The sequence below is a fragment of the Heliconius melpomene genome, chromosome 16, assembly GCF_056956725.1.
Source record: "Heliconius melpomene rosina isolate 202511_hmr_F chromosome 16, ASM5695672v1, whole genome shotgun sequence".
NCBI classification, from domain to species: domain Eukaryota; kingdom Metazoa; phylum Arthropoda; class Insecta; order Lepidoptera; family Nymphalidae; genus Heliconius; species Heliconius melpomene.
Window position 1 is genome coordinate 2,867,667 of NC_140404.1, and position 12,928 is coordinate 2,880,594.

At 34.3% G+C, this 12,928-nt stretch overlaps 1 protein-coding gene across 1 annotated transcript in view; it reads right to left on the reverse strand.

Moving 5' to 3' along the window:
* Positions 1-9,079: 9,079 nt before the first annotated feature.
* The window catches only part of LOC146530685 (interference hedgehog-like), a 51,910-nt gene continuing 48,061 nt past the window's right edge, over positions 9,080-12,928 (reverse strand). Inside the window, exons 15-16 of the mRNA XM_085199301.1 lie at positions 12,012-12,100; positions 9,080-11,155 (exon numbers count right to left, since the gene is read on the reverse strand). Coding sequence (XP_085055427.1) covers positions 11,045-11,155; positions 12,012-12,100 — 200 coding nt within the window. The 3' untranslated portion in view covers positions 9,080-11,044. The remainder of the gene's footprint in view (positions 11,156-12,011; positions 12,101-12,928) is intronic.

Consider the following 12,928-nt stretch of genomic DNA (forward strand, 5'->3'; position numbering starts at 1 on the left):
CTAGAGTGAAATCACGCTAAATTAATTAGAATAAAAATAATATTGTTTTTCAATACAACCAAATCCAATAAGTTTTTTAATGTTATAAAACACGTCCGTTTGTCACCGTCCAATCGTTCGTTCACCGATACACATTCGTTCTTCCGGACGTTTATTACCGCCGGCGTCGTGCGTCGCTCGTTTCTTTATTCATTCATTCGCTCGCTCCGTCGGTTATGAAATACCAATATGGCGGCCGATTAATAATTGACACAAAAGCTTCGGGCGCGTAAAGTGATTTACATCGCTTTAGCGACAGAGTTATGGATCGGATACAACAGATATCTACCGAATCCAATTGGAACGCTAATAAACTCGCGTTGAATTCATTGTGTTTTTTTCCAAAAATACGTATACATTGATTTAAAATGTTCATATTATTTTATATAAACTTTGCTTCTTCCCTAAAAGTCTTAATAGCTTAGATTCAATGTTTATATTAAATTAGGTTTTTTTTAGTACATTCGATAAGAATCAATAAAATTTTGCGTTTTGTTATTTAACAAACAGAATCAAACGATAACAACAAAATAAGCTTAATAACATAATTATAAATCAGTAATCTGTATTAATATATCTATTTAAACTTTCCATACCCCAAACTTTATGAAATTGAAACAATCTTATTAGATTAGACCTAAATCTCGGCTTTACCCGCAAAAATTACACGAAATATATTTTGAGTCAAATTTTCTTTGAAATAACTACAAGGACGCAGCTCTGAAAGCACTTCTCAGTATAATCACAGTTCTTATCCCAAACAAACAACCCCAACTCTGTAAACAATGGCCGAAGCGACAATCTCTTGAAACTTATATTTTTATTGGTAACTACGAATAGTTAGTCCTGAATATAAAATGAGAAGTCGGTCCCACGCCTAGCCTTTGTCTATGTTGTTATAAATTTTCAGCTAATTTGTGAATTTTTAATTTAGATTTAACTCAAGTAGTCCTATTACGTCACTAGTCACATCTCTTGTACTATCGACACTTCAATCCCATCAGTAAACGAAGACCAATAAGCGCGACCATCTGTGACACCGTCACATCGATATTTAGCATTCTCCATATCTACTACCAAGTACCCTTATCTTTAATACATCCTTGTTTGTATATTCTTAGATACGCACTATATATAGCTATTATTTTTTTGTATAATAAAGATTCCCTAAATATTATATTAAATTTATATAATATTTAGCGAGTCACTATTATAAATCAGCAAAATTATATTTTATCTTGATATCTAAATTTGTTAAAAAGCAAAGAACTAACTCGCAAACTTTGAGAAATACTTATTCTTCAACGAGATTTCTTGAAATGTAATATACGGATTTCTTATGATTTCAATTCAGACTTTACATATAAAAATGATAAATTTTATAAGTATAGTAATAAAAACAAAGTTACGAAGGATTCTTTTGTATACATTTTTGACCAAATGCCATATTAAAACACCGACTGTATTGATTGTGATTTATTTGTTCGATCGAAGTTGTTGGTTCGATTCCCACCAGTGGAGATAAAGTATTTAATATTTTAATTTCCTCGCTCTTGTAACGAGTCGAGTTGAGTTCCACTATTAATCACGCAATGCCTCCAGAATTCGGCGGAAAGTGAGGAACGGACTGTCTTAACATAAGGTTATCAGGTTCCATCTGTCTACTCAGCTATGTGCGGGATACAGCTAAAAATATTCAATTGTAAAAGATAATAACTTCAATAATATCAAAATAGGACAGTGGGTTATTTAATATCCTGTTTTGAACTCCACTGCTGTGAACTAAATACGACGACACTACATTTACATTTTTAATAGAGGCGTATTCAATTCAATCTAGGGCGAACAAATATGCAACATGGAGGAAATTAGCTCTCTATTTTCTTTTTACTCGATACTACTGCGTCATAAAAAAATATAATTTTTAATATATAAAGTATATATGTAGTAGTTATACTGTCTTGAAAGGCAAATATAGTGAATTAATATACCCATATACTTTCTACTAATATATTTTATACATTTGAAATTGAAACAGTTCAGTAATAAATATTGTTGACTGTTTTCGTAGTCTGAGACTGTACATCTGTAAGGGCTAGAGATGTTATCTTGTTAAAGCGAGTCGTCTTACCGCTGTAGACCAAACTAGAGTTTGATCCCTGTATCCCTTTTCACAGTTTCTGCCCAAATTTTTAGACATCGCGTGATGAGCGAATGCAAATTATTATATATATCTATATATATAAAATCGAAAGGTCACTCACTCATCACGAAATTTCAGAAACTACAAGTGCTAGGAATCTCAAATTTTGCATAGGAGTTACTTATAGGACGTAGGTGCTCGCTAAGACGGGAATTTGCAATATTCGACTTCTAAGGGGTTGTTTTGGGGTCGAAAGTTTGTATGAAACTTCGTTACTACAAATGCTAGGATTCTCAAATTTTGCATAGACGTCACTAGGACGTAGTCATGGAGACAGAAATTAATAATAACATAGTTCACGCGGGTGTAACCGCGAGCGGGCCGCTAGTATATATATATATATATATATATATATATATATATAAGGGAACATATATTGTAAAGGATTTATAGTTACTTTAAATTTAAAAACAAAATAAAAACCCAAATTCCCATTTGTAATTTGAATCTACACCCATCGCCTTTATTTATTAAACACATACTATCAACGTCACGCTAACAAATACATTACGAAAATGTCATAAATATTAAAATTAGCAGAAATAATATAATTATAATTGAAGCGAACATAGCATATTTCGTACAACGCGAAAACCACGGCGTTCCCAAAATGGAACCCAGCGCATATTTCATCGAAACTGCGAGCCCCAGCTATCATACAAATCTGATCAATTAATCAATTAATATGACCATAGTTATGCCAATTATGAGGCACGAATGCGTCTAATTGACAAGTATTGGTGCAGTACGATATCGATTACAGCTACCTACGAGGATATATGAGGTCTTTGGTATTGAAGATTGTTGATGCCATCATAGCTCAGTTCTGTAGTTTGATTGAAAGTCGTGGTTACAAGTTCAAATGTTAGTATCCAGGTGGAACTTTGTTTTGTGTGTGACGTTGCGATTTATTCATTTTTCAGACATTATTGTTAAAGTTGAGCACATGGCAAGGGGTAGGCAGAGGGAACCCGGAACCTTGTGTTAAGATACCTCCAATTTCCGCCGAAATCCGGAAGCATTGCGTGTTGAGTGGTGGAACTTAACGCTGCGCATTGCCTCGACTAGGAGCCCAACCTATCGTGTTTGTGTTACCCCTCGGCCACGTCTGGCCTTTAAGAGGTATCATCTGTGGTGATAAGAAACTTAGACATAAATGTGTCTGTAATATATATTTTTTTGTTTATTTATATACTAGAATATACACAAATGTGGTTACCTAACTTACTGGTACCTTATATAGTCTTGTATAGCTATTTGACTAATTGCTATTGACTATTAAACTAAGGAACAGCCAATCAATCTCAATGTCCATTTGAATCTGTTGAGCCAGTAATAATTGTTGTTTAAAATATATAAAAAATATGCGTGTAACTGTTACGCGATGTTTGTGGGTTCGATCCGCACTATGGAAAAATTTTTTTTATTTATTCATATTTTAATTTCCTCTCCTTGATACGAAGAAAATTTTAGCATACCGTTACTATAAAATAGAGCAGGTTATATTATTTTCAGATAAATAGTAAATTCTTTTTACATAGTCACTAATTCGTTTTCATATAAATTATATATTTCACAAATAATAATGACTTTATATCACGAATTTTATTTTTTAATAGATATAAATTATTATTGACATAAATATGTTTCTCTCATTCTTTTAATATAGAATAAATTAAATTTGCTATTGTTGGCGCCCGAGTTAACTTTTACTTTCACTCGCGTATATTTAAAGAAAGTGAGTGATGAAAATAGAATTTGACTTTAGAAAACATTTTTCAAACGGAATTGTGTAACCAATTGTGGAAAAAAATATTTCTTACCGATTGATGCAATTTTTTACAGCAACAAAATATCCAGAAATGATCACTGCTTTTAAATCTATTCACATTTATACACACATAACATTAATTATAATATAAACTTTTTCAGAATTTTTTGAGAATGAAATTCACACCCACACACACATTCGCGGAATAACTGACAAGTGACATATATGTCACTACTGAATATACTTTTATTAAATTAGCGAATCAATTTTACATTTTTAAATATAAATTATTATAAAAAATATAAAAAACCACTCTTCCGAGGGCGGGACAAGGGTCCAAGCCATCGGTGGCTAGGGCTCCAGAGAGAGGAACCTCCGCACAATACGTGCCGTCTCAAGTAACACTGCCTTCTGTATCCGGTTCTTGATCCAACAGCTAAGCGATAGCCTCTTAAGGTGTTGGTCGAGGCTTTTCGCTATTAGACCGTTAACCGAAACCACTATCGGCACAATGATAGTCGCATTGACATTCCACATGGCGGAAATCTCATGGGCTAGGTCCAAATATTTAGTTTGTTTTTCTTTTTCGGCCTTCACGAGATTGTCATCATGAGGCATAGTAACGTCAACAATCACTGCGCGGCGCGCCACTCGGTCTACTAATACTATATCAGGTCTATTGGCAACAATATACCTGTCAGTAATAATAGACCGATCCCAGTAGAGCAAAGCACAGCTATTTTCAAGAACAGACATGGGATTGTACCTGTAGTAAGGCACCTCCAATTCTACAAGGCCATATTGAAGAGCAAGTTGCTGGTGTATTATCTTGGCTACTTGATTGTGTCTATGCAAATACTCACCATTAGCAAGATGAGAACAACCAGAGACAATATGTCTGAGGGACTCCCCAGGTCGATGACACGCCCGGCAGATGTCGATAGTGCCATCTTTCATAATATGTCTCTGGTAGTTCCGTGTCTTGATAACTTCGTCCATAATTGCACAGACAAAACCTTCAGTTTCTCCGAAAAGATCCCCGAACTGTAACCAATTAAAACGTCAACAAAAACATGTTCCGTGGCAGAGAGAATCTAGTGTTAAAGTGTCTGCCTACTGTACCAGAAATGGTATTCCATTTCTGGTAGAGTAGGCATCGTGAAGCTAAAAAAAATAAAAATATATCTATTTAGAAAAAAGAAAATTGTTTTCGCCTGAACTTCGCAGGATCACATTTTAATTTTCAGAGGTTCTATACAAAATTACTTCCAGTAATAACAACAAGCAGCGGGAAACGGCTTAAAAACTTTTTGTTGTCCGTATTTAAATCTTGCAAATAAAATTATTTGAACAGCCTCAATAAGATTTACAACATCTTTGCGTTTCCCTTCTACAGTTCAATGTGATGGAAAATATTTGAATTGAAACTGAGATTCATTTGTTAAAACTTTTTGGGAAATAATTTTGTTGAATAAATTAAATATTATTTTATTTATATTTATGATATAATGCCGCATTTCTCTTGATATCAGAAGGAGACTAGTGCCTTTTTGTTTTCCAGTTCCTGACAGTATTTACTAAGAGGCCAGTCGTATCGCAGGGACACAAGAGTGCGACTGTAAACGTGACAGGTTGTGAGTTCAATTCTCATTTGAGGTAATAAAATATTTAATTTTATTGTAATATTTAATTTCATTTCTTCGCCCTGGTAACGAGGCAAAGCGCTTTGATTTTCGCCATTCAACACGTTCCGTAGAAATATGAAGGCAAAAAATACTATTTTAAACAAGGTATTGAAACAATATATTAATTTTATTTTATGTTACCCCAAACACAGCTTTGAACTCACAACATGCACGCACCGAAACTAATTGTACTACGCTATTATAAAGACAAACAAACCACAATGAACAAGCCTGACATATTCTGTATTCTCAATCCATTATAAACATCTGTCGTATGCAGTAGATCTAACACAATGCTAATACTGTTAATTGAATACATTATTTATACGTTCACTATTACATATTCAAACTAAGATCTCAAATATCGACGTTGGCGTCGTGCACCGTCTTACTGTCATAGTAAGTAAGTAAGTAAGTAAGTAAGCAGGCTAAGAATACTATTTAACAGTTGTCTTCGTTCTGCTACATTCCCTAGGGCCTGCTTCTAAGATAGATAAGAAATCTAGTAACCAGGGTGCACCCTCTTCGTATCGCCCCATATGCTTACTAGACGAGGTTGGTAAGCTCTTTGAGCGGATTATTGCCAATCGCCTCAATGAACATCTTTCATGCGACGGTCCTAATATATCGGAGAATCAGTTTGGTTTTCGACAGGGGCGCTCCACTATGGAGGCTATTCTGCGTGTCCGCTCTCTTACAATGGAAGCTACATCCCAGGGTAGAATATATCTTGCGGTAAGCTTGGATATTGTCAATGCTTTTAATTCTATCCCTTGGGATACGATTAGCGAGTCACTAAATTACCATCAGATGCCCGTGTACCTGCGGGCGATTATTGGGAATTATTTGCGAGATAGATACATTTCATACACGAATCAAAACGGTTACAGAATCTATAGAAGAATGTTTTGTGGGATTCCGCAAGGATCTGTCCTAGGGCCACTTTTATGGAACCTTACCTACGACGCTGTTTTACGTGTAGTACTTCCTAGGGATGTCGAAGTTATTTGTTACGCAGATAACACGTTGGTGTTGGCAACTGGGCCTACTTTTGAGGATACTAAAAGGCTTGCAGAGATCGGTGTTGAAATGATCGTCAAAAAAATATATGACTTGGGATTGCGCATAGCGGCTCACAAGACTGAAGCATTATGGTTTCACAAGCTGCCGAGAAGTAGGGATCCGCCTGACACGTATGTTCGTGTAGGTGATCATCAGGTTCACGTCGGTCGGCATATGAAATACTTAGGGCTCACTTTAGACAGTCGCTGGGGATTTGAAGAACACTTTGACCGCCTAGTCCCTCGAATAGACAAAGTAGTGGGTGTTCTGCACAGTCTACTACCTAATCTTGGAGGACCGACAGAGGAAGTTCGTTTGCTTTATGCTGGTGTTGTTCGATCAATGATCCTTTATGGTGCACCTGTCTGGTCCCACAGACTGTCAATTCGGCGCTGTAGAACTAAAATTTATAGTCTACAGCGCAGAGTGGCTATCAGAATAGTACGTGGTTACCGTACGATATCCTATGAGGCAGCTACATTACTGGCATGTTTTCCGCCTTTAGATATTCTGGCATCTATGAATGCGAGAATATACAGTCAGATTCGAGAGACAGCTGGATGTTCACCTCTGAACATATTTGATATCAGACGACGGGAAAGCGATGTTGCATTCCAGACGTGGCGTACACGGCTTTGCGAAGAGCGCTATGCTCGCAAGCGTGTCGTTCAAGCGATACTTCCTTCCTTCGAGGCTTGGATGAGACGAAAACGTCGAGTTACGTACCGTCTTACACAGATAATCACAGGGCACGGTTGCTTTGGTGATTATTTGTTTAAGATCGGACGTCAGACATCTTCGATTTGTCTTCACTGCGACAGAGATTCTGATACTGCCCAACATACCCTTGAATCGTGTACCACGTGGGACACGGAAAGGCGGGCTTTAGTGCAGGAAGTTGGACGTAACCTTTCCCTTCCTGTGCTTATAAGAAAAATGTTGCGCAGGGAATCAGCGTGGACAGCCGTAGTCACCTTCTGTGAGACGGTCATGTCACGGAAGGAGGCTGCTGGACGAGAACGGGAGAGGGCCAATCGTCCTGGTCTCCCCTAGTCCTCAATGAATTAGTTTAGACCATTGGTGTGCAGTGTGGGGAATCTGCGCACCCCATTCTGGTCTATTGGTGAATTTAATTTTAAAATATAAGAGAGCTCCGTAGAGGAGCGCGTCATCTGAGGAGGGCTACGGACGCGGTTCTACCAATTTCCCGGGTCCTCCCATTGTGTCGAAGTCGGCAGCCGCAGGGGTTTTAGTGGGTAAAAATCCTACATAATCTGGTCCTCCCCAAGGATTGGATATCTTTTGAAGATTCCCCTGCCAACTCAGCTGAAATGGTTGTAAAATCGACCACAGGGGGGACCAATCGTCATATTTATTTATTTATTTTAACTTTACGTTGTATCCAGACATTGCACGCTACAGAGGTAGCTGGAAACCTAGTGTTAAGTCACCCCGTTTCCATTAAGCAACTTGCGTTGCCCACTTTCCGCTTAGTTGAGTCGTGAAGTTCAAAGCCGCACATCGTCGAGAAAATATTTTTTTAAAATATTTCATTTCCTCCAGGGGACCTCGAACCCACAACCTGTCGTTTACAGTCACGTTTGTGCCCCTGCGCCACTACTGGCCCCAATCATAAGTATTTATTTTCTGACTCTCATAAACAAATTGTATCATTTAGTTGTACCAATTAACGCACTTTGTCTCGACAATTGTAAAGAAATTGGGGAACGGAGTGTCTTAACACTAAGGTCCGTTCTACGTTAAATTTTAAAATTGTATATATACATAAACGTAAATCATTGGCAATGTATATTAAGGCCATTGCTCACTAACCGTACTACATACATACGTCTCAATTAAATCTCTTGCCTCTACAGCCATTCACGTCAAAACCTGCATTACCACAAATATTGGAACTACTACACGTTCAAAACTATACTCCATAACGTATAAATAAGTCAACCAGTCACTTTTACAAAGGAATTAACAATAATTATTATTTTAAACAATACGTGGTCGATAACGAATAACGTAAATTGAACTCGTAGTACTCTATGAGTGACACCACTTTGGCTCCGTGCCCAGCTTTCATTTAACCAATGCCCTGAAGAAGTTCAGTGACAGGCCGTTAATAATTGCCAATATGAGAATATATGGCGGTCGGTTTACACGTTAGCGCTTTTTGTTACAAAAATGTAATAGAATCAACTTTAATTGTATTTGTTAAATATATTTTGATAATTAAATTACATTTTTAAATGCTGGACTGGCAATTTAATATTTATATCTAATTTCCTGGGGTTAATAAAAAGACAGAAATTGTAATAAATTTTAAGTTTATTTACATAAAATTCAGTCTGTGACATGTTTTAAAAATTAATAATATTTATTTTTTAATTACAAACGAATATGTAGAGCAAATTAGCATGTTGTTTTTGTTTTTAAATAAAATAAGCTATACACACTGTAAAATTTGATTACAGGCCTAAATCTAGACTATAATCTAGGCTGTGACTACAATTACAATTAACAAAAGCAATATAAACCTTGATGTGAAGGTAAATTTTAATTTGCTGTATTTTTTTTCAAAATCAATGTCTTATAATCACCACTTCCAAGAAGACTTGAGTATAATTTCCCTCACACAAAAGTGCGGCGTTAAGTTTCGCGAACTAATTAGCAATTAATCTAAAATTGGACGAGAATCATAACTATTTCTGTGACGATTCTCTTGACAGTTCCAAAGGAATTTCGACAAAGTAAAACATTTTATGTAAAATATGTAGTAAAATATTTGACTGAAATTATGATAGCCAATATTTGCTAAAATATTTTAGAACCATCTCAAAGGTAAAATATTTTAACTTATTCTTATTTAATTAATATTACATGCATTAGACGGGACTTCATAGTGCTCGTAGCGTATTAACTGGTAAATATTTGAATTTTCAATATATTTTATAATTTTATTTTGGCTAGCAATATAATGTATTATAGGTATAATTTATATTTATTTTTATTGAGCAAGCATAAATTTAGAACCATAAATAACCATTTGAGGCATAAATTTTGAGTGGTGAAAATCTAAGCCACGCTCATGCGAGGAATTGAATTGCATTTCTCACATAACAGAGTACGCAGGGCGAAACTGAAAAATTAGTGTTAAAACACTCCTTCACCATTAAGGCACATCCGTTTCTTAAATTCCGCCGACTTCTGGAGTCATTGAGTATTAATTGACGGACCTCAACGCCGAATATCACTTAATATATAAATTAATCAGTCAAAGCATCTCACAACCAAGAACAAACAATTTTAAACACACACACATTTTAGATCCTATATAAAATAATACATTTACAGTATTTTAATTCAATTAGTCGGTTATTAAATTATAAAAATGTAACCTATTTCCGACAGCATCCAATCAATTTTACAAAAAACAAAGTATACACAAACATGTCAATAAAAATTTCATTAAGTACCGTTGCCAAAAAAATATTTTACAATATAAATTCGATTTAATAAATCGCTATTTTTAAATATTACGTAGTTTATAAGCAAATTGTGAAATAATATGTATTTAATGACAAAATATATTAAAAGTAACACACGTGGAAACATTATTTTATTACATTACTGGGAATGCAGGTGAGAGTTAAATCAGATCTATATACTAAGTTCTATACAAATAATAAATATTCAAACTTCTACAAATAGTATGAAAATAGCCAAACTGTTGATTTTTTTTTTAACTAAAAAAAATAGATTCATGTTTTTTCTTCAAATTACCATGCAAAGGCACAAGCCTAGTGGTAAGACACTATCTCCATTTTTTGCATATTTTTTTTGCTTTTGGCTATTTTCATACTATAATTTCATACATTAAAATCTCAACCATTAAAAATTACTTACAACTAGCGCTTATTACTAATAAACGCAAATAAATGCTTAATATCAACTTCACTTACAGTTCGCTATTCACTTATCACTAAAATAATAAATATATTTTGTACTCTCATGAGTCCATTCACCTTTTACGACTATCACAATGAAATTTCAAAAATCATGAAATATTAAAATGTTTATGTTTAATTCGTATTTTCTTGCATACGCGATACAAACCTTAAGTCTCTGGCCTCGTGCTTCTACATATTTATTAATTATTGCCAATTTATAAAAAGAATATAAAATATTCAAAAAGGTTATATATTTTATAACCTATATATTTATTTACATTATAACCATTTTTAAACGTAAAATAGTTCAAATTTGTCCGTGTAATCACACGTACTGTCTCTGGTTCTTCCTGGAGTGCGCCAAACTGTCGTCGCTGGCGGTCGTGTTCCCACAATTATTGTTGTGAAGGAATGACATTTCTACACCGTCGCCACCCTACAACAAAAAGTCATAAATTTTTTTTTTCAACCAGTTTTGGGTGTAAATTCAAAACCAAAATAAAATTAATAATCCAAGTGACTTTTAAATAATATAATTGCATCTTAATAATTTATGTAATTTTTCAACCAGTTCGTATTTTATGTTATTTTTGTTTTTATAATAAAGTTCAGTTCAATTCAGTTCGTGCTACAGATAATAATTGTACAATTACATAAAATGTATAATAAATTTACTGAAGAGAACATCACTATCATCCAAAACAGATATAATAAACGAAATAACTTAAATTGTATTCAGCGGTCCGGATCGAATATCTTACATTACACAAATTACATTAATTCCCTATAAAATATAGATATTATATGAAAATATTTAACGTATAAATATATAAATAATATTCATGATTTTCATATATAGTAAATATATGAAAATCATGAAATACCTGAATACACCGGTACAAATAAGAAACTGAAATCTTACGTGGCAGAAGATATTTCTAGACATTTCCACATAAATATTAGATGTCTCCATTACACGAAGAGGTCTAAGGCTCACACCTTCGCGCATGTGTAAGTTACAAATGAAGGTAGCCGTAATGTATATCGGTACTTAGACCTGGTATCAGACAAAAATATACTTCCCCAGAATTTACTATATTTATTAGGATAGGATGAGGTTATATGCTTGTTTTATAAGATATTTATTATAAAAAAAAATAGTTTATATTATTTTCTAATTTAAATTTAAATTTTCGACTAAAATACTGTTGTTTCTAAGCCACTTACATCAACAAAAACAATAACCTATACAGATGATATTCATATAAGTAAAGTAAACATGGTCTATATACCTCTCCATGCATAGGGTTAGCTGTAATGGTGATGGGCACTTTGGCCGGCAGGTATCCGTTAGCGCCGCCCTCCGGTGATCCCTTTTCCTCTGAAAGAAAATAATTAACAAACCCCATATATATTAACTGTGTATACATGTACATTGAAAGATAGAATAAAAAAAAACAAAATAATGTATCTTTTTTGTTCTAGGTAGGCAGTTTATTGTTAATACACTCCGTTCATTCTGGAGGCATCGTATGTTGAGTGGCGGAAATCTTAAATATTTCATTTCCTCGAATGGTAATCGAACCCACAACCGAATCGAATCAAATCGAACAAATCGAATCGAATCGAACAAATTCATATTAAAACTTGAACGTATTCTAACGAACCATATTCTAAGTAGTTATACATTGTTTGAAAAGCTATACATTTTAATCGCGTCGAACCAAAATTCTTGAGCAGTCCTTATAACTTTCGTTAGCTGCGTACGAAGCATTGCTAACTTAACATACTCTTACAGTAGAAAATACAATTATTTATCCAGAGAAAATACTGGTTCTAATTTCAACCGAAAAACCGAAATCCAAACCGAAATTTCATTGCGAAATTTTAAATGTACACGGTATATTAAACATCCAACATATGCATATTATTAACATATTTTATTAGAGCAGTCGTTACCAAGTCGTTAAGCCATTTCGTAAATAAATTTCAGATGCGATGTTTCACTCAAAGGCAAATTAAAACCAATTAGAGAAACTCAAGCTTTTAAGTTATCATACAAAATGCCATTATCTCAACTTCCTATGAAAACTTGAATAGATGAAGACTGAACGGGTACATCAATTAGAGAGTAAATCTATATAAATTTTAATTCATAATTTCAGTATTTATTTATTTTACATTTTAAAATAACGATTTAAATCTCTCT